The sequence below is a fragment of the Entelurus aequoreus genome, linkage group LG12, assembly GCF_033978785.1.
Source record: "Entelurus aequoreus isolate RoL-2023_Sb linkage group LG12, RoL_Eaeq_v1.1, whole genome shotgun sequence".
Classification (NCBI taxonomy): Eukaryota; Metazoa; Chordata; class Actinopteri; order Syngnathiformes; family Syngnathidae; genus Entelurus; species Entelurus aequoreus.
The window spans coordinates 65,566,493-65,591,798 of NC_084742.1; the positions used below are offsets into that span (position 1 = coordinate 65,566,493).

Genomic DNA, 25,306 nt, shown 5'->3' on the forward strand with positions numbered 1-25,306 from the left:
ATTACTGTTGATGTTCTCCTTCTTAGAAGAAGACCACATCAGTGTGTGGACGTGGGAACACCACATCAGTGTGTGGATGTGGGAACATGAGACCAGACTGTGGTCACAGGGTAGAACATTCTTCATCAGCTTAGAGCTCAACCACAAATTCTCCTTCTGATCACGACCACTAATCACTTTATTCTGGAAAGAACCAGTGGACTCTTCAGATGTGAGACGGACGCGAGGTAGGACAAGTTCTCCAGACCTCAGTGTTTCCCACACATTCATTTATGTGTGACACATATAGATTGGCACCTGGTCTGCCAGAGAATAAGAAGATGGAGTAGGAGGGATCAGTGCACACCAAATCACATGTTTTTGCCCTCGAGTGACACAGATCAATTTTTTTTTTTTTCTGAAAACGCTCCAAAGTCATTTAAATCTGATCTTTTTCCATCAGATTTAGACCACATCAGGAGGTAGCTTTATTGATGGTAAAACGAGCGGAGGTGCATGTGTTGGCAACGCACACGTACGGCGTACTTGCAAGCAGACGCGGGGTGGAGACAAAAGAGGCAGAATGGACGCATTGTGGTGTAAAAAGTAAAGATAAAGGTGAAGTTATAACACTGAAACACCCTCAGTCTGCAGTGTTTTAGCTACTTCTAAATCACCAATCCTTGTCTCCATGGCGACAAATAAAGTAAGTTTCCTACACGTAGTATCATTATCATTGCAGGACGAGGAATAGCTAAACATGCTGCACTACACACCGTAGGGCAGGGGTCACCAACCTTTTTGAAAGCAAGAGCTCCTTCTTGGGTAGTGATTAATGCGAAGGGCTACCAGTTTGATACACACTTCAATAAATTGCCAGAAATAGCCAATTTGCTCAATTTACCTTTAACTCTATGTTATTATTAATAATGAATGATATTTACACTTAATTGAACGGTTTAAAAGAGGAGAAAACACGAAAAAAAATGACAATTAAATTTTGAAACATAGTTTATCTTCAATTTCGACTCTTTAAAATTCAGAATTCAACCGAAAAAAAGAAGAGAAAAACTAGCTAATTCGAATCTTTTTGAAAATATTAAAAAAAGAATTTATGGAACATCATTAGTAATTTTTCCTGATTAAGATTAATTTTAGAATTTGGATGACATGTTTCAAATAGGTTAAAATCCAATCTGCACTTTGTTAGAATATATAACAAATTGGACCAAGCTATATTTCTAACAAAGACAAATCGTTATTTCTTCTAGATTTTCCAGAACAAAAATGTTAAAAGAAATTCAAAAGGCTTTGAAATAAGATTTAAATTTGATTCTACAGATTTTCTAGATTTGCCAGAATAATTTTTTTGCATTTTAATCATGATAAGTTTGAAGAAATATTTCACAAATATTCTTCGTCGAAAAAACAGAAGCTAAAATGAAGAATTAAATTAAAATGTATTTATTATTCTTTACAATAAAAAAAAAAAAATACTTGAACATTGATTTAAATTGTCAGGAAATAAGAGGAAGGAATTTAAAAGGTAAAAAGGTATATGTGTTTAAAAATCCTAAAATCATTTTTAAGGTTGTATTTTTTCTCTAAAATTGTCTTTCTGAAAGTTATAAGAAGCAAAGTAAAAAAAATAATGAATTTATTTAAACAAGTGAAGACCAAGTCTTTAAAATATTTTCTTGGATTTTCAAATTCTATTTGAGTTTTGTCTCTCTTAGAATTAAAAATGTCGAGCACAGCGAGACCAGCTTGCTAGTAAATAAATACAATTTAAAAAATAGAGGCAGCTCACTGGTAAGTGCTGCTATTTGAGCTATTTTTAGAACAGGCCAGCGGGCTACTCATCTGGTCCTTACGGGCTACCTGGTGCCCGCGGGCACCGCGTTGGTGACCCCTGCCGTAGGAGGATACAATAGCTCACCGGCGTCACAATGTAAACAAACGCCATGGGTGGATCTACGCCTGACATACACTGTAATGATAGTAGTATCTAGTCGATACTACTATCATTACATTGATGTTTTTTAGCATAACAACATATTTAAAAAAAAAAAATTGTCATTTATAATATGTTTATAAACTCAGGAAATGCATCCCTGGACACATGAGGACTTTGAATATGACCAATGTATGATCCTGTACCTACTTGGTATCGGATCGATACCTAAATGTGCGGTATCATCCAAAACGAATGTCAAGTATCAAAGAAGAGAAGAATAAGTGATTATTACATTTTAACAGATAGATAGAACATGTTAAAACAGAAAACCGCGTGACACCTACCCTTTACATCAGTATTTCTTAACCATATTATTATTGGTTTATTAGGTATTATATTTTATTGTATAATCCTGTAACTACTTGGTATCGGATCGATACCTAAATGTGTGGTATCATCCAAAACTAATGTAACGTATCACAGAAGAGAAGAATAAGTGATTATTACATTTTAACAGAAGTGTAGATAGAACATGTTGTAACAGAAAATAAGCAGATATTAACAGTAAATGAACAAGTGGATTAATAATGCATTTTTACAGTTTGTCCCTCATAATGTGTACAAAATAATAGGTGTATAAATGACACAATATGCTACTGCATAGACTAATTAGGAGTCTTTGTTTGTTTACTTACTACTAAAAGACAAGTTGTCTAGTATGTTCACTATTTTATTTAAGGACTAAATGACAATAATAAACATATGTTTCATGTACACTAACATTTTCTGTTACAATAAAGCCAATGATGATATTTTTTGTGGACCCCTTTATTTAGAAAAGTAATGAAATACATTTTGGTACCGCCAACAAAATATTTGGTATGGTGAGAAGTAGGGATGTCCGATAATGGCTTTTTGCCGATATCCGATATGCCGATATTGTCCAACTCTTTAATTACCGATACCGATATCAACCGATATATACAGTCGTGGAATTAACACATTATTATGCCTGATTTGGACAACCAGGTATGGTGAAGATAAGGCACTTTTAAAAAAAATGAATCAAATAAAATAAGATAAATAAATTAAAAACATTTTCTTGAATAAAAAAGAAAGTAAAACAATATAAAAACAGTTACATAGAAACTAGTAATTAATGAAAATTTGTAAAATTAACAGTTAAAGGTTAGTACTATTAGTGGACCAGCAGCACGCACAATCATGTGTGCTTACGGACTGTATCCCTTGCAGACTGTATTGATATATATTGATATATAATGTAGGAACCAGAATATTAATAACAGAAAGAAACAACCCTTTTGTGTGAATGAGTGTGAATGAGTGTAAATGGGGTGGGTTGGTGCACTAATTGTAAGTGTATCTTGTGTTTTTTAATGTGGATTTAATTTAAAAAAAAAAAAAAAAAAAACGATACTGGTAATAAAAAAAAACGATACCGATAATTTCCGATATTACATTTTAACGCATTTATCGGCCGATAATATCGGCAGACCGATATTATCGGACATCTCTAGTGAGAAGGTTAGTTAGGGGGTTTAAGAGGTGTCCTCAAAGTAAATGGGAGGAAGTCAGTAGTTTGAATAATTAGTCATCTTTCTCATTATTGAGTGGTCAACTCTTCATCAGCCTGGCTGCAGAAGGCAATTAGCCAGCGACTGGTTGGCCTCACCTCGGGGGTCCTCCCGCAACAACTAAGTAGGTCACTTGCAGCTTTCGGGGAGTCGTAAGGTGCAAACCCCCCCACACCCCCTTCCCTCCCCGGTGGACTCGTTAACATTTTTATGGGGGCTCCATAACTGTGACACCGGTGTGTGAAGAGAGGATGTGAGCACAAACAGGCTGTAAATTATTTTGTTTCCATTGGCCCATAAAAAGGTAACGCCGGGTCCCAACGATGGCTTGCAGATGTACAAGTTAGCGCTTATAGGCGGTGGTAAATATGCCTGTCTAGACGACCTTGTGGGCGTAGCAGCACACGTACAGTGTCGCAACTTCGGAAGATGACAAAATGTACCTTCCCAGTATGAAAATAACAATAATTACACAAAATTTGTGCGCTTTTTAAGTACAAGACTTCTTCTTCTGTTTGATATTGTCATTACTGCCCCAAGTGGTGGAATAGTGTATTACAACGGGTACATACCTGCTCCACCCGGATCTCGTACTCCCCGTTCAGCTTCTTGCCTCTGAAATACTTGGCCCTGCAAGGGAAGGGGAGACGCGCGTTTAGGCAAACTAAACAATCAACTGTCGCTTAGAAGGACGAGCCTTTTATTTAGGTCAGAGGTGGGCAAACATTTTTGGTCGAGGGCCGAAAGCAGATTGCATGTAAAGTAACTATATATATATACATATACATACATACATACATACATGCATACATACAGTAAAGGTTTCTGTGGTTTATCTGTTACACACTGCTTGTAGGCTTGTAGGGATGATATAGCCACTGTATTTTTTTCCTGACCTAATATATATATATATATATATATATATATATATATATATATATATATATATATATACATACATATACATATACATATATATATATATATATATATATACACACATACATACATACATACATGCATACATACATACATATATATATATACACACACACACACACACACACACATATATATATATTTCATATATATACATATATAATTATATACATATATATTATATGATATAATATAATATATATATATATATATATATATATATATATATATATATATATATATATATATATATACATACATATACTGTACATATATATATAGACAGATAGATATATGCATATATATATGCATACATACGTACATACATGTATATATATATATATATACATACATACCTATATATACATACATACATACGCATACATACGTACATACATGTATATATATATATATATATACATACATACCTATATATACATACATACTGTACATACACATACATATGTACACATATCTACATACATATATACATACATACATACATTTATACAAATATACATACATACACATACACACATATATACATACACATATACATAGATAGATATATGCATATATATGCATACATACATACATGTATATATATATACATACATACCTATATATACATACATAGATACATACATACATACATATACACACATCTACATACATACATACATACATAGATATACACACATCTACATACATACATACATACACATACATATGTACACATATCTACATACATATATACACATACATATATACACACATATATACATATACAGATAGATATATGCATATATATATGCATACATACGTACACACATGTATATATATATACATACATACCTATATATACATACATACATACATACTGAACATACACATACATATGTACACGTATCTATATACATATATACATACATACATACATTTATACAAATATACATACATACACATACACACATATATACATACACATATACATAGACAGATAGACAAATTCATACATAAGTACATACATGTATATATATATATACATACATACCTATATATTCATACATACATACATACATATACATATGTACACATCTACATACATATATACATACATACATACACATACATATGTACACATATCTACATACATATATACATACATACATATATACACACATATATACATACACACAAATATATATATATATATAAATGTGTGTGTATATATATATATACACATATATGTAGTATGTATGTAACACCCTATGACCCCGGGTTTATCACTGATGACGTGTCCAACCATCACCGTGAAGTGTATTCAAGTTCTATGTATAGATGTATATATATATATATATATATATATATATATATATATATATATATATATATATATATATATATATATATGTGTCCAGAGTGTACGCCGCCTTCCGCCCGTGTGCAGCTGGGATAGGCTCCAGCACCGACGCAACCCCCGTAAGACACAAGCGGTAGAAAATGGATGGATGGATGGATGTATATGTATAATTAACATAATTGAATATTAAGAGTATGTGAAAGTTGGACTTTTACCTTGCTTATTTCCGTGACAACATCCTTAAAGTTTTGTAATCAATCAGAAATATCAAGCAGCTAAAATGCACCGAACATGAATAAGTGGAGATTGTTTTGCTTTTTTTCCCATCATGCATTGCAATGGAATTAAATTAGTCTAATTTAGAATTTTTTATGGTGCATAAAATTTTTTTAGAATATTCCCAATGTGTGTTACGTGTGACTATGTCTGTTGGCATTGTGCGTGGGTTGGATTTGTTATTTTTGTTTTGCGCTATGACTAGGGAAGGTTGTTTGCATTGGGTCGTATAAAGTAATGCAGCGGCTCAATTCAGATCATATTAAGTGGACATAGACCTGAATGACTCATCTTGTCCACAAGATGGCAATGAAACAGCGGCAAACAATTTGACTTTTAAAAATGAACTTAAATCTCCCGGTGGCCAGATTCTTTCTTAAACTCACGACGTCTCGCCGACCAAATTGAAGACGCCGGCAGGCCGCACACACGATGCCAAACAGTTGTGTCTAATGTGTCATAACAACCTCCAAAAATACCCTTTTGTTTATTTTAATTCAAGAGACCTTCAAAACACCTGCAGGCTCATACTTTCCACCACTAGAGAATGTGGCCTTAAGATGTTTAAAGGGAACACTTTGCTTTAGAATGCACTTAAAAATGTTGTATGAAGGTGTAGTAAGTATTTTTTCATTTTTATTTTTTTGTGTAAATCTTATATTGATGGGTTGATTATTATTAATTATGAATTGTTTTTGGTGTAGAATTGTATATTGATGAGTTCAGTATTATTAATTGTTTTTTGGTGTAGAATCTTATATTGAGGAGTTCATGATTATTAATTATTAATTGTTTTTGGTGTGGAATCTAATATTGATAAGTTCATTATTATTAATTAATAATTATTTTTTGGTGTAGAATCTTATATGTGTGAGTTAATTATTATTATTATTAATTGTTTTTGGTGTGGAATCCTATATTATTGAGTTAATTATTATTATTTATTAATTGTTTCTAGTGTGTAATCTTAATTATTATTATTATCATTATTATTATTAATAATTAGTTTTTTGGTGTGAAATCTTATCCATTTACCGTATTTCCTTGAATAGCCGCAGGGGCGTTAATTAATTTAAAACCTCCTGTCACACCTGCGTTTACCGGAAACCGGCGGGATGGCCGTGCATGCGGTAATTATTTTAAAACCTCTTCTCACTCCGGCGTTTACCAAAAGGAATCCATAAAATTTAGGCGTGCGCTTTGAGTGTGATGTAAGCATACCATCATGAAAAGCACATTTAATTAACAAAAACGTTATTATGGTCTTACCTGTACTTATAAATGGAGTCCATTTGCAGCTCCTTCTGACCAAAAGCATCGATAACTTGTTTATAGAAGTCTTCCTTATTTTCTTTCTTCAGTTTTAAAAGTCTCTGTTTCGATGGAGATATTCCTTTAATTATTACCTCCTGCTTCGATTGAAAGTCCAGTTTAGAAAACTGTTTTATTTTAGATACCTGTATGTGATCCTCCAAGTTAGAAGTTCAGGCAGAGGGAAAAAATAAATCTCTTGCTGCGTGTGTTCACTTCTTCTGCAGTACAGGAAGTCGCAAGAAGGATCACTAGCGCGGCAGCGCCCTCTACCACCAGGAGGCGGGAGTGATTTAATGACTTATACAGTATTTCACACACGCAGCTACGGTATATTAATAAAACATAGCTGCTTACTGTTCTCTTTAGCATACTGTACCGGTATTCAATAGCTTGAACCTTAAATCCTACTGAAAAGCTCTTTATCTTTTTTCCTTTGTGCGATAGTAAACTACTGAAATCAGCTTCCTCCATTTTGAAAAGGAGGACAGATGCGTCACTCGTGACGTAACGAATTTGACCCGGTGGAAGTTCTAGCCATATGCTAAATATTTTGCGAAACGAGTTTGACCCGGCGAAAATTATAGACATGCGATAATAAAATTAATATTTTGCGAAACGAATTTGATCCAGCTTCAATAATAAACCGGCGATAAGGCCAAGCATGCGTTAATTATTTTGAGAAACGAGTTTGACCCGGCAGTAATTCTAGACGTGCGAATACTATATTCCCTGCGCCAAAACAAGGAAATACGGTATTATTTTTTTGGTTTTGAATTTTATATTGAGTTAATTATTATTAATAATTATTTGTTTTTTGGTGTGCAATCTTATATTGATTAGTTAATTATTATTAATAATATTTTTGGGGTGAATCTTATATTGATGAGTTGATTATTGTTGATATTTTTGGTGTAAAAACTTCTATTGATGAGATAATTATCATTACTATTAATAGTTTTTTCTTGTGGAATCTTCTATTGATGAGTTCATTATTAATAGTTGTTTGGTATGGCATCTTATATTGATGAGTTAATTATTATTAATAATTAATTGTTTTTGGTGTGGAATCTTTTATTGATGAGTTCACTATTATTAAATATTAATTGTTTTTTGGTGTGCAATCTTCTATTGATGAGTTAATTATTATTTGTTTTTGGTGTGGAATCTTACATTGATGAGTTAATTATTAGTTATTATTAATAGTTTTTTAGTGTGTAATCATATAATGATGAGTTAATTATTAGTTATTAATAGTTTGTTCGTGTGGAATCTTATATCGATGAGTTAATTATTAATAATGAATAGTTCTTTGGTGTAGAATCTTCTATTGATGAGTTAAATATAATTATTCTTAATAGTTGTTTAGTATGTAATCTTATATTGATGAGTTCATTATTATTAATAATTAATTGTTTTTGGTGTGCAATCTTTTATAGATGAGTTCATTATTATTAAGTATTGTTTTTTGGTGTGTAATCTTCTATTGAGGAGTTAATTATTATTAATAATTTTTTGGTGTAGAATCTTCTATTGATGAGTTAATTATCATTATTATTCATTGTTTTTGGTGTGGAATTTTTTATTGATGAGTTCATTATTATTAAATATTAATTGTTTTTTGGTGTGTAATCTTATATTGATGAGTTAATTACTAATAGTTTTTTGGTGTGACATCTTATATTGATGAGTCAATTATTAATAATTATAAATTGTTTTTTGGTGTGTAATCTTATATTGATGAGTTAATTATCATTAATAATCATTTAGACCATGCCACAACACTTTTTAGCATGATCATGCTCGCTGTCTATTTGAATATATTATTGTTATGGAATATCATCTTTGAATTAGTGTCCAACAGGTTTTGGGCATGTGCAATGGTGTCCCTCAGTTCTGTGAACTTGGCCAAGCAGTGCAAACATTTCGGAGAAAGTCCCAGCTGACCTGCTATCATTCAGACCGAGGGACAGCTCCTTGGCACTGCGGTCTGCGCCTCGTCCTGGTTAGACTCGGGTAACGACGCATTGTCTCTTTGAGACTTTGCCTCCCATGGTCTCCACGGAGACCCCAGCCTCTCTGCTGGAATGCCCAGACGGAGACTGGGTCCTGAGGCAGAGAGCCATGGACGTCCTCCAGGTCAGGGGAAATACCAAACGCCTCCTAATTTGTGCAACATTCTTCCAGCAAAGTTGTTTTTTGGCAGAAAGTCAAGTGAAAAAGTGTTCCAGGGCAGCGTTCACATTGTGCCTAAAGCAAACACACACCTTGCCAAATATTTGTCCCCTTTTCCTGTGACTTGCACTTGTCTCGGAGGACCAGAGCCTCGTTAATCACTCGGCTAAGAAATCAAGTGCAGTGTTTACAGGAGAAAACCACCGCTGCTTTTTTCCTACTCTTTGAACCCTGCGGCTGTTAAAACGGAGCGGCTAATTTATGTACTTGTATGCAAATAAAATTTTTCTAAAAACCCAGAACGGTTTCAGTTGTTTTTATATGAATTTCTGTAACTTCAATTATTAATTGTTTTTTGGTGTAAAATCTTAAATTGATGAGTTGATTATTAATTATTAATTTTTTGGGGGTGTATAATCTTACATGTGTGAGTTAATCATTATTAATTATTAACTGTTTTTTGGTGTGGAATCTTCTCGATGAGTTAATTATTATTAGTTAATCATTTTATGATACGGAATCTTATATAGATGAGTTAAATATGATTAATTATTAATAGTTTTTTGGTGTAGATCTTATATTGAGGAATTAATTATTATTATTATTAATTGTTTTTTAGTGTGGAATCCTTTATGTGTGAGTTTATTATTATTATTATTAATTGTTTTTTGATGTGGAATCTTCTATTGATGAGTTAATTATTATTAATTATTAATTTGGGGGGGGGGGTGTAATATTATATGTGTGAGTTAATTATTATTAATTATTAATTGTCTTTGGGTGTGGAATCTTCTATTGAGGAGTTAATTATTATTAATTAATAGTTTTTTGTTATGGAATCTTATATAGATTAGTTAATTATTATTAATTATTTTTTGGTGTGGAATCTTCTATTGATGAGTTAATTATTATTAACTAGTAATTGTTTTTGGTGTGGAATCTTCTCTTGAGGAGTTAATTATTAGTTAATGGTTTTTTGGTATGGAATCTTATATACAGTGGATGAGTTGAATATGATTAATTATTAATAGTTTTTTGGTGTAGATCTTATATTGATGAATTAATTATTATTAATTATTAATTGTTTTTTTGGTGTGGAATCCTTCATGTGTGAGTTAATTATTATTTATTGTTTTTTGGTGTGGAATCTTCTCTTGTTGAGTTAATTATTATTAGTTAATAGTTTTTTGGTATGGAATCTTATATAGATGAGTTAAATATGATTATTTACTAATAGTTTTTTGGTGTAAATCTTATATTGATGAATTATTATTATTAATTATAAAAAATTTTGTGTATGGAATCCTTTATGTGTGAGTTAATTATTATGTATTATTAATTGTTTTTTGGTGTGGAATCTTCTATTGACGAGTTAATTATTATTAATTATTAATGGTTTGTGGGTGTATAATCTTATATGTGTGAGTTAATTATTATTAATTATTAATTGTCTGTGGGTGTGGAATATTCTATTGAGGAGTTAATTATTTTTAATTAATAGTTTTTTGGTATGGAATCTTAAATAGATGAGTTAATTATTATTAATAATTTTTTGGTGTGGAATCTTCTATTGATGTGTTAATTATTATTAATTATTCATTGTTTTTTGGTGTGGATTCTTCTCTTGATGAGTTAATCATTATTAGTTAATAGTCTTTTGGTATGGAATCTTATATAGATGAGTTAAATATGATTAATTATAGTAATAGTTTTTTGGTGTAGATCTTATTTTGATGAATTAATTATTATTAATTATTAATTGTTTTTTAGTGTGGAATCCTTTATGTGAGTTAATTCTTATTTATTATTGTTTTTTGGTGTGTAATATTCTATTGATGAGTTAATTATTATTAATTATTAATTTTTTGGGGGTGTATAATCTTATATGTGTGAGTTAATTATTAATTATTAACTGTTTTTGGGTGTAGAATCTTCTATTGGTGAGTTAATTATTATTAATTGATAGTTTTTTGGTATGGAATCTTATATAGATAAGTTAAATATGATTAATTATTAATAGTTGTTTGGTGTGGAATCTTCTATTGATGAGTTAATTAATTAATATACCAAATGGGGGAAAAACCTGTTGTTTTGTAGACTAACAGAAACTACATTCCTTCATTTGGAAACAATTAAGGTACAAAATGTTTCTGTGTAAATAACTCATTTCACAATGTATATATCTGCGACTTATAGTCCGGGGCGGCTGATATATGGAAAAAAATATTTTTCTTGTAAAAATTAGTGGGTGTGGCTTATATACCGGTGCACTTAGTAGTCGGGAAAATAGGGTAATCTTCCACCAAATGGGAAAAAACATGTTATTTTGTAGACTAACAGATACTACGTTGCTTCATTTGGAAACAATAAGGTATGTAAATGTAAGGGGTGCCAAACGAGCAGTACTCGTTTGGCAGATAAATGGAGTGGGGTGACCTTGAGGTCCAAAAGAACCAAGCCAAGCAAAAGAACCGACTGCACATATGACTCTAATGACCAAGTCGCACAGAAACATGAAATCATTTATAAGCGAACACAATTTCTCCGACTTTACTTTGACCTGTCCCACCTGAACGCACCAATAAGCTTGTTCATATAATACAAGTCGCCATTTGTTATGTCTTTGTTTCATAGGACAATGCCCGGTCATGAACATAAATCATGGACATGTGCCGGATTGTAGCCAAAGGTTCATTTTGGTGGACAGTACACATTACAAGGTCCATAAAAAGTTCAGTTGGACAGCACCAACATCAGACATAAACAATAAAATACACAGACTCCTGGAGTAGAATGTAGTCGAAATAATAACCGTTAAATAATATAAATTAATACACACGTGAAGTTGGATTGCTTCACTTATTGACAGAATAATAAAAAGGTCTTTCCATAAGTCACACTAAGTCTAATATTTGATATGCGTGCAGTAAAAGTAGAGACTGTTTCATTCCTGGGTTGAGTAGACCTGTTCTTGAGGCTCATACAATCCTAAAGACGAGCAAACAGCACCCTCTGCTGGTCAGAGATTGTCACTGCAATACACATCCAATGACGCCGGGTGTGTTTTGGGTGAACAACAGCGCTCCCATGTGGTCATAAAAGGAACATGGACTTATCAAAATGTGTCGGAATTAACCAAAACATTTAACATTAAATCAATGTTCTATGTATTTTATAAATGAGTCATTTAAAAGAGAAGTGAAATAAATAATTTAACAACAAACTTTGAGGTTATTTGAATGCCATATTTAAATGACTGCATCACAAGCTGCACACCCACACTCAAATTGGTGCAGGTTGTTTATGAAAAAGCATAACAAATATGAAATAAAAGGCTTGTTATGCGTCATCATTGCAGAATACTTTAGAAATGCAACCTGATCACTTAGGAAAAGGTTAAAAAAAAGTATGCTGATTTTACATTTTTAACCACATTTCCCTATTCCCAACCATCAGACTGTATAATGCATATGTTCCTTTTAAAGTTAAAAAGTTAAAGTATCAATGATTGTCACACACACACACTAGGTGTGGTGAAATGTGTCCTCTGCATTTGACCCATCCCCTTGATCACCCCCTGGGAGGTGAGGGGAGCAGTGGGCAGCAGCGTAGCCGCGCCCGGGAATCATTTTTGGTGATTTAACCCCCAATTCCAACCCTTGACGCTGAGTGCCAAGCAGGGAGGTAATGGGTCCCATTTTTATAGTCTTTGGTATGACCCGGCCAGGGTTTGAACTCACAACCTACGATCTCAGGGCGGACACTCTAACCGACTGTACATGTACTGTAAATGTATAATGTATTTATATTATTCACATGTGAATAATGCTGTATAATAGACTGTATTTATATTATTCACATGTGAATAATGCTGTATAATAGACTATTTATATTATTCACATGTGAATAATTACTGTATAATAGACTGTATTTATATTATTCACATGTGAATAATGCTGTATAATAGACTGTATTTATATTATTCACATGAGAATAATGCTGTATAATAGACTATTTATATTATTCACATGTGAATAATGCCGTATAATAGACTATTTATATTATTCACATGTGAATAATTACTGTATAATAGACTGTATTTATATTATTCACATGTGAATGATGCTGTATAATAGACTATATTTGTATTATTCACATGTGAATAATGCTGTATAATAGACTGTATTTATGTTATTCACATGTGAATAATGCTGTATAATAGACTGTATTTATATTATTCACATGTGAATAATGCTGTATAATAGACTGTATTTATATTATTCACATGTGAATAATGCCGTATAATAGACTATTTATATTATTCACATGTGAATAATTACTGTATAATAGACTGTATTTATATTATTCACATGTGAATAATGCTGTATAATAGACTATATTTGTATTATTCACATGTGAATAATGCTGTATAATAGACTGTATTTATGTTATTCACATGTGAATAATGCTGTATAATAGACTGCATTTATATTATTCACATGTGAATAATGCTGTATAATACTGTATTTATGTTATTCACATGTGAAAAATGCTGTATAATAGACTGTATTTATGTTATTCACATGTGAATAATGCTGTATAATAGACTGTATTTATGTTATTCACATGTGAATAATGCTGTATAATAGACTGTATTTATGTTATTCACATGTGAATAATGCTGTATAATAGACTGTATTTATATTATTCACATGTGAATAATGCTGTAGAATAGACTGTATTTATGTTATTCACATGTGAAAAATTCTGTATAATAGACTGTATTTATGTTATTCACATGTGAATAATGCTGTATAATAGACTGTATTTATGTTATTCACATGTGAATAATGCTGTATAATGGACTGTATTTACATTATTCACATGTGAATAATGCTGTATAGTAGACTGTATTTATATTATTCACATGTGAATAATGCTGTATAATAGACTGTATTTATATTATTCACATGTGAATAATGCTGTATAATAGACTATATTTGTATTATTCACATGTGAATAATGCTGTATAATAGACTGTATTTATATTATTCACATGTGAATAATGCTGTATAATAGACTGTATTTATATTATTCACATGTGAATAATGCTGTATAATAGACTATATTTGTATTATTCACATGTGAATAATGCTGTATAATAGACTGTATTTATGTTATTCACATGTGAATAATGCTGTATAATAGACTGTATTTATGTTATTCACATGTGAATAATGCTGTATAATAGACTGTATTTATGTTATTCGCATGTGAATAATGCTGTATAATGGACTGTATTTACATTATTCACATGTGAATAATGCTGTATAGTAGACTGTATTTATATTATTCACATGTGAATAATGTTGTATCAGACTGTATTTATATTATTCACATGTGAATAATGCTGTATAATAGACTGTATTTATATTATTCACATGTGAATAATGCTGTATAATAGACTATATTTGTATTATTCACATGTGAATAATGCTGTATAATAGACTATATTTGTATTATTCACATGTGAATAATGCTGTATAATAGACTATATTTGTATTATTCACATGTGAATAATGCTGTATAATAGACTGTATTTATGTTATTCACATGTGAATAATGCTATATAATAGACTGTATTTATATTATTCACATGTGAATAATGCTGTATAATAGACTGTATTTATATTATTCACATGTGAATAATGCTGTATAATAGACTATTTATATTAGTCACATGTGAATAATGCTGTATAATAGACTGTATTTATATTATTCACATGTAAAGAATACCTAAGTGTTTATTGTCTATTGTGAGCGAACTGTGGTGCTGAATTTCCCCCCAGGGATCAATAAAGTACTTTCTATTCTATTCAATTCTATTGAGCGTGTCTGCGTGGAGCACAGTAGCTGTAAATAGGATGAACATTAGCATCATTTAATAAAACCTTCAAAAATGGCTAAACTGTAATCCTACTTTATAGGCTACTGGTAGAAATGGAAGTGTACATTATGAAATATGTATTTGATGTATTGGTTGATGTATTCATGTAATGACCAAGGTACATTTGTGTGTCTACATTTTTAATATTGTGATTATTTGTACTAATTTTTTTTTTGGTGTAAATAATAAAGATTAAGCAAAAGAAAGAAATACAATTGTATTTTGTTAAAAAAATATATATATATATATTTATATAGACCATATTCAGATTTTGCAGCATTTAACAGTATTATTTCACAGTCAAATGTACTGTAGCCTTACGATTAATGACAGTAAATATTACAGTACCCTTACATACAGGTTAGGGTTGTACCGGTACCAATTTAAAATGTATTAATATACTTTTCTAAATAAAGGGGACCACAGACAAATGTAATTATTGTCTTTATTTTAACAAAAAAATGTTAGTGTACATGAAACATATGTTTATTATTGTAATTTAGTCCTTAAATAAAATAGTGAACATACTAGACAACTTGTCTTTTAGTAGTAAGTAAACAAACAAAGACTCCTAATTAGTCTATGCAGTAACATATTGTGTCATTTATACACCTATTATTTTCTACACATTATGGAATGGACGTATTTAAAGTTCTACAATACCCTAAATTCTCCAAATTTTGGGCCAATTTTAATCTAATGCAGACCTTTCAACCATCTATCCCACACCACTCTTCCGGTACTTCAAACACAAAACATGTTTTCCCTCTCCCAGAATTCCGCAAATTCCCTGTTTACTTGGAATTACCAGGAATTTCCTCACTTTAAAATGAACGGGCAATACATCCCACGTTTCTCAACCGATTTGAACCGTTCCAACACACTCCACTCACCCTGGTACATTCAAGCCAGCATGTTTCCCGGTTCCGAAAATTCCCTGATTACCCAGAATTTCCAGGAATTTCCCCGCTATGAAAATGAATGGGCAATATACAAAACTCTCCATATCCCACATTTCTCAACCGATTCGAACTGGTCCAACGTCCACACACTCCGCTCACCCTGGTACATTCAAGCCAGTATGTTTCTAGGATCCGAAAATTCCCTGATTACCCCTAATTACCAGGAATGTCCCTGCTTTGAGAATGAATGGGCAATATACAAAACTCTCCATATCCTACATTTCTCAACCGATTCGAACCGTTCCAACGTCCACACACTCCACTCACCCTGGTACATTTGAGCCAGCATGTTTCAAGAATCCAAAAATTCCCTGATTACCTGGAATTACCAGGAATTTCCCCGCTTTGAAAATGAACGGGCAATATATCCCACATTTCTCAACCGATTTGAACCGTTCCAACGTCCACACACTCCACTCACCCTGGTACATTCGAGCCAGCATGTTTCTAGGATCCGAAAATTCCCTGATTACCTGGAATTACCAGGAATTTCCCCGCTTTGAAAATGAACGGGCAATATATCCCACATTTCTCAACCGATTCGAACCGTTCCAACGTCCACACACTCCACTCACCCTGGTACATTCGAGCCAGCATGTTTCTAGGATCCGAAAATTCCCTGATTACCTGGAATTACCAGGAATTTCCCCGCTTTGAAAATGAACGGGCAATATATCCCACATTTCTCAACCGATTTGAACCGTTCCAACGTCCACACACTCCACTCACCCTGGTACATTCGAGCCAGCATGTTTCTAGGATCCGAAAATTCCCTGATTACCTGGAATTACCAGGAATTTCCCCGCTTTGAAAATGAACGGGCAATATATCCCACATTTCTCAACCGATTTGAACCGTTCCAACGTCCACACACTCCACTCACCCTGGTACATTCGAGCCAGCATGTTTCTAGGATCCGAAAATTCCCTGATTACCTGGAATTACCAGGAATTTCCCCGCTTTGAAAATGAACGGGCAATATATCCCACATTTCTCAACCGATTTGAACCGTTCCAACGTCCACACACTCCACTCACCCTGGTACATTCGAGCCAGCATGTTTCTAGGATCCGAAAATTCCCTGATTACCTGGAATTACCAGGAATTTCCCCGCTTTGAAAATGAACGGGCAATATATCCCACATTTCTCAACCGATTTGAACCGTTCCAACGTCCACACACTCCACTCACCCTGGTACATTTGAGCCAGCATGTTTCTAGGATCCAAAAATTCTCTGATTACCTGGAATTACCAGGAATTTCCCCGCTTTGAAAATGAACGGGCAATATATCCCACATTTCTCAACCGATTTGAACCGTTCCAACGTCCACACACTCCACTCACCCTGGTACATTCGAGCCAGCATGTTTCTAGGATCCGAAAATTCCCTGATTACCTGGAATTACCAGGAATTTCCCCGCTTTGAAAATGAACGGGCAATATATCCCACATTTCTCAACCGATTTGAACCGTTCCAACGTCCACACACTCCACTCACCCTGGTACATTCGAGCCAGCATGTTTCTAGGATCCGAAAATTCCCTGATTACCTGGAATTACCAGGAATTTCCACGCTTTGAGAATGAACGGGCAATATATCCCACATTTCTCAACCGATTTGAACCGTTCCAACGTCCACACACTCCACTCACCCTGGTACATTCGAGCCAGCATGTTTCTAGGATCCGAAAATTCCCTGATTACCTGGAATTACCAGGAATTTCCACACTTTGAAAATGAACGGGCAATATATCCCACATTTCTCAACCGATTTGAACCGTTCCAACGTCCACACACTCCACTCACCCTGGTACATTCGAGCCAGCATGTTTCTAGGATCCGAAAATTCCATGATTACCTGGAATTACCAGGAATTTCCCCGCTTTGAAAATGAACGGGCAATATATCCCACATTTCTCAACCGATTTGAACCGTTCCAACGTCCACACACTCCACTCACCCTGGTACATTCGAGCCAGCATGTTTCTAGGATCCGAAAATTCCTTGATTACCTGGAATTACCAGGAATTTCCATGCTTTGAAAATGAACGGGCAATATATCCCACATTTCTCAACCGATTTGAACCGTTCCAACTTCCACACACTCCACTCACCCTGGTACATTCGAGCCAGCATGTTTCTAGGATCCGAAAATTCCCTGATTACCTGGAATTACCAGGAATTTCCACACTTTGAAAATGAACGGGCAATATATCCCACATTTCTCAACCGATTTGAACCGTTCCAACGTCCACACACTCCACTCACCCTGGTACATTCGAGCCAGCATGTTTCTAGGATCCGAAAATTCCATGATTACCTGGAATTACCAGGAATTTCCCCGCTTTGAAAATGAACGGGCAATATATCCCACATTTCTCAACCGATTTGAACCGTTCCAACGTCCACACACTCCACTCACCCTGGTACATTTGAGCCAGCATGTTTCTAGGATCCAAAAATTCTCTGATTACCTGGAATTACCAGGAATTTCCCCGCTTTGAAAATGAACGGGCAATATATCCCACATTTCTCAACCGATTTGAACCGTTCCAACGTCCACACACTCCACTCACCCTGGTACATTCGAGCCAGCATGTTTCTAGGATCCGAAAATTCCCTGATTACCTGGAATTACCAGGAATTTCCCCGCTTTGAAAATGAACGGGCAATATATCCCACATTTCTCAACCGATTTGAACCGTTCCAACGTCCACACACTCCACTCACCCTGGTACATTCGAGCCAGCATGTTTCTAGGATCCGAAAATTCCCTGATTACCTGGAATTACCAGGAATTTCCACGCTTTGAGAATGAACGGGCAATATATCCCACATTTCTCAACCGATTTGAACCGTTCCAACGTCCACACTCCACTCACCCTGGTACATTCGAGCCAGCATGTTTCTAGGATCCGAAAATTCCCTGATTACCTGGAATTACCAGGAATTTCCACACTTTGAAAATGAACGGGCAATATATCCCACATTTCTCAACCGATTTGAACCGTTCCAACGTCCACACACTCCACTCACCCTGGTACATTCGAGCCAGCATGTTTCTAGGATCCGAAAATTCCATGATTACCTGGAATTACCAGGAATTTCCCCGCTTTGAAAATGAACGGGCAATATATCCCACATTTCTCAACCGATTTGAACCGTTCCAACGTCCACACACTCCACTCACCCTGGTACATTCGAGCCAGCATGTTTCTAGGATCCGAAAATTCCTTGATTACCTGGAATTACCAGGAATTTCCATGCTTTGAAAATGAACGGGCAATATATCCCACATTTCTCAACCGATTTGAACCGTTCCAACTTCCACACACTCCACTCACCCTGGTACATTCGAGCCAGCATGTTTCTAGGATCCGAAAATTCCCTGATTACCTGGAATTACCAGGAATTTCCACACTTTGAAAATGAACGGGCAATATATCCCACATTTCTCAACCGATTTGAACCGTTCCAACGTCCACACACTCCACTCACCCTGGTACATTCGAGCCAGCATGTTTCTAGGATCCGAAAATTCCATGATTACCTGGAATTACCAGGAATTTCCCCGCTTTGAAAATGAACGGGCAATATATCCCACATTTCTCAACCGATTTGAACCGTTCCAACGTCCACACACTCCACTCACCCTGGTACATTCGAGCCAGCATGTTTCTAGGATCCGAAAATTCCCTGATTACCTGGAATTACCAGGAATTTCCATGCTTTGAAAATGAACGGGCAATATATCCCACATTTCTCAACCGATTTGAACCGTTCCAACTTCCACACACTCCACTCACCCTGGTACATTTGAGCCAGCATGTTTCTAGGATCCAAAAATTCCCTGATTACCTGGAATTACCAGGAATTTCCCCGCTTTGAAAATGAACGGGCAATATATCCCACATTTCTCAACCGATTTGAACCGTTCCAACTTCCACACACTCCACTCACCCTGGTACATTCGAGCCAGCATGTTTCTAGGATCCGAAAATTCCCTGATTACCTGGAATTACCAGGAATTTCCCCGCTTTGAAAATGAACGGGCAATATATCCCACATTTCTCAACCGATTTGAACCGTTCCAACGTCCACACACTCCACTCACCCTGGTACATTCGAGCCAGCATGTTTCTAGGATCCGAAAATTCCCTGATTACCTGGAATTACCAGGAATTTCCCCGCTTTGAAAATGAACGGGCAATATATCCCACATTTCTCAACCGATTTGAACCGTGCCAACGTCCACACACTCCACTCACCCTGGTACATTCGAGCCAGCATGTTTCTAGGATCCGAAAATTCCCTGATTACCTGGAATTACCAGGAATTTCCATGCTTTGAAAATGAACGGGCAATATATCCCACATTTCTCAACCGATTTGAACCGTTCCAACTTCCACACACTCCACTCACCCTGGTACATTCGAGCCAGCATGTTTCTAGGATCCGAAAATTCCCTGATTACCTGGAATTACCAGGAATTTCCCCGCTTTGAAAATGAACGGGCAATATATCCCACATTTCTCAACCGATTTGAACCGTTCCAACGTCCACACACTCCACTCATCCTGGTACATTCTAGCCAGCATGTTTCTAGGATCCGAAAATTCCCCGATTACCTGGAATTACCAGGAATGTCCCCGCTTTGAAAATGAACGGGCAATATATCCCACATTTCTCAACCGATTTGAACCGTTCCAACGTCCACACACTCCACTCACCCTGGTACATTCGAGCCAGCATGTTTCTAGGATCCGAAAATTCCCTGATTACCTGGAATTACCAGGAATTACCCCGCTTTGAAAATGAACGGGCAATATATCCCACATTTCTCGACCGATTTGAACCGTTCCAACTTCCACACACTCCACTCACCCTGGTACATTCGAGCCAGCATGTTTCTAGGATCCGAAAATTCCCTGATTACCTGGAATTACCAGGAATTTCCCCGCTTTGAAAATGAACGGGCAATATATCCCACATTTCTCAACCGATTTGAACCGTTCCAACGTCCACACACTCCACTCACCCTGGTACATTTGAGCCAGCATGTTTCTAGGATCCGAAAATTCCCTGATTACCTGGAATTACCAGGAATTACCCCGCTTTGAAAATGAACGGGCAATATATCCCACATTTCTCGACCGATTTGAACCGTTCCAACTTCCACACACTCCACTCACCCTGGTACATTCGAGCCAGCATGTTTCTAGGATCCGAAAATTCCCTGATTACCTGGAATTACCAGGAATTTCCCCGCTTTGAAAATGAACGGGCAATATATCCCACATTTCTCAACCGATTTGAACCGTTCCAACGTCCACACACTCCACTCACCCTGGTACATTCGAGCCAGCATGTTTCTAGGATCCGAAAATTCCCTGATTACCTGGAATTACCAGGAATTTCCACGCTTTGAAAAGGAACGGGCAATATATCCCACATTTCTCAACCGATTTGAACCGTTCCAACGTCCACACACTCCACTCACCCTGGTACATTCGAGCCAGCATGTTTCTAGGATCCAAAAATTCCCTGATTACCTGGAATTACCAGGAATTTCCCCGCTTTGAAAATGAACGGGCAATATATCCCACATTTCTCAACTGATTTGAACCGTTCCAACGTCCACACACTCCACTCACCCTGGTACATTTGAACCAGCATGTTTCTAGGATCCGAAAATTCCCTGATTACCTGGAATTACCAGGAATTTCCCCGCTTTGAAAATGAACGGGCAATATATCCCACATTTCTCAACTGATTTGAACCGTTCCAACGTCCACACACTCCACTCACCCTGGTACATTCGAGCCAGCATGTTTCTAGGATCCGAAAATTCCCTGATTACCTGGAATTACCAGGAATTTCCACGCTTTGAAAATGAACGGGCAATATATCCCACATTTCTCAACCGATTTGAACCGTTCCAACGTCCACACACTCCACTCACCCTGGTACATTCGAGCCAGCATGTTTCTAGGATCCGAAAATTCCCTGATTACCTGGAATTACCATGAATTTCCACGCTTTGAAAATGAACGGGCAATATATCCCACATTTCTCAACCGATTTGAACCGTTGCAACGTCCACACACTCCACTCACCCTGGTACATTCGAGCCAGCATGTTTCTAGGTTCCGAAAATTCCCTGATTACCTGAAATTACCAGGAATTTCCCCGCTTTGAAAATGAACGGGCAATATATCCCACATTTCTCAACCGATTTGAACCGTTTCAACGTCCACACACTCCACTCACCCTGGTACATTCGAGCCAGCATGTTTCTAGGATCTGAAAATTCCCTGATTACCTGGAATTACCAGGAATTTCCCCGCTTTGAAAATGAACGGGCAATATATCCCACATTTCTCAACCGATTTGAACCGTTCCAACGTCCACACACTCCACTCACCCTGGTACATTCGAGCCAGCATGTTTCTAGGATCCGAAAATCCCCTGATTACCTGGAATAACCAGGAATTTCCCCGCTTTGAAAATGAACGGGCAATATATCCCACATTTCTCAACCGATTTGAACCGTTCCAACGTCCACACACTCCACTCACCCTGGTACATTCGAGCCAGCATGTTTCTAGGATCCGAAAATTCCCTGATTACCTGGAATTACCAGGAATTTCCCCGCTTTGAAAATGAACGGGCAATGTATCCCACATTTCTCAACCGATTTGAACCGTTCCAACGTCCACACACTCCACTCACCCTGGTACATTCGAGCCAGCATGTTTCTAGGATCCGAAAATTCCCTGATTACCTGGAATTACCAGGAATTTCCCCGCTTTGAAAATGAACGGGCAATATATCCCACATTTCTCAACCGATTTGAACCGTTCCAACGTCCACACACTCCACTCACCCTGGTACATTTGAGCCAGCATGTTTCTAGGATCCAAAAATTCCCTGATTACCTGGAATTACCAGGAATTTCCCCGCTTTGAAAATGAACGGGCAATATATCCCACATTTCTCAACCGATTTGAACCGTTCCAACGTCCACACACTCCACTCACCCTGGTACATTCGAGCCAGCATGTTTCTAGGATCCGAAAATTCCCTGATTACCTGGAATTACCAGGAATTTCCCCGCTTTGAAAATGAACGGGCAATATATCCCACATTTCTCAACCGATTTGAACCGTTCCAACGTCCACACACTCCACTCACCCTGGTACATTCGAACCAGCATGTTTCTAGGATCCGAAAATTCCCTGATTACCTGGAATTACCAGGAATTTCCCCGCTTTGAAAATGAACGGGCAATATATCCCACATTTCTCAACTGATTTGAACCGTTCCAACGTCCACACACTCCACTCACCCTGGTACATTCGAGCCAGCATGTTTCTAGGATCCGAAAATTCCCTGATTACCTGGAATTACCAGGAATTTCCCCGCTTTGAAAATGAACGGGCAATATATCCCACATTTCTCAACCGATTTGAACCGTTCCAACGTCCACACACTCCACTCACCCTGGTACATTCGAGCCAGCATGTTTCTAGGATCCGAAAATTCCCTGATTACCTGGAATTACCATGAATTTCCACGCTTTGAAAATGAACGGGCAATATATCCCACATTTCTCAACCGATTTGAACCGTTCCAACGTCCACACACTCCACTCACCCTGGTACATTCGAGCCAGCATGTTTCTAGGATCCGAAAATTCCCTGATTACCTGGAATTACCAGGAATTTCCCCGCTTTGAAAATGAACGGGCAATATATCCCACATTTCTCAACCGATTTGAACCGTTCCAACGTCCACACACTCCACTCACCCTGGTACATTTGAGCCAGCATGTTTCTAGGATCCAAAAATTCCCTGATTACCTGGAATTACCAGGAATTTCCCCGCTTTGAAAATGAACGGGCAATATATCCCACATTTCTCAACCGATTTGAACCGTTCCAACGTCCACACACTCCACTCACCCTGGTACATTCGAGCCAGCATGTTTCTAGGATCCGAAAATTCCCTGATTACCTGGAATTACCAGGAATTTCCCCGCTTTGAAAATGAACGGGCAATATATCCCACATTTCTCAACCGATTTGAACCGTTCCAACGTCCACACACTCCACTCACCCTGGTACATTTGAACCAGCATGTTTCTAGGATCCGAAAATTCCCTGATTACCTGGAATTACCAGGAATTTCCCCGCTTTGAAAATGAACGGGCAATATATCCCACATTTCTCAACTGATTTGAACCGTTCCAACGTCCACACACTCCACTCACCCTGGTACATTCGAGCCAGCATGTTTCTAGGATCCGAAAATTCCCTGATTACCTGGAATTACCAGGAATTTCCACGCTTTGAAAATGAACGGGCAATATATCCCACATTTCTCAACCGATTTGAACCGTTCCAACGTCCACACACTCCACTCACCCTGGTACATTCGAGCCAGCATGTTTCTAGGATCCGAAAATTCCCTGATTACCTGGAATTACCATGAATTTCCACGCTTTGAAAATGAACGGGCAATATATCCCACATTTCTCAACCGATTTGAACCGTTGCAACGTCCACACACTCCACTCACCCTGGTACATTCGAGCCAGCATGTTTCTAGGTTCCGAAAATTCCCTGATTACCTGAAATTACCAGGAATTTCCCCGCTTTGAAAATGAACGGGCAATATATCCCACATTTCTCAACCGATTTGAACCGTTTCAACGTCCACACACTCCACTCACCCTGGTACATTCGAGCCAGCATGTTTCTAGGATCTGAAAATTCCCTGATTACCTGGAATTACCAGGA

At 36.2% G+C, this 25,306-nt stretch overlaps 1 protein-coding gene across 1 annotated transcript in view; it reads right to left on the minus strand.

Moving 5' to 3' along the window:
- Positions 1 to 25,306, minus strand: part of LOC133662925 (synapsin-3-like) — a 107,094-nt gene that overhangs the window by 37,503 nt on the left and 44,285 nt on the right. Inside the window, exon 4 of the mRNA XM_062067129.1 lies at positions 4,104 to 4,161. Within this exon, the coding sequence (XP_061923113.1) occupies positions 4,104 to 4,161 (58 nt within the window). The remainder of the gene's footprint in view (positions 1 to 4,103; positions 4,162 to 25,306) is intronic.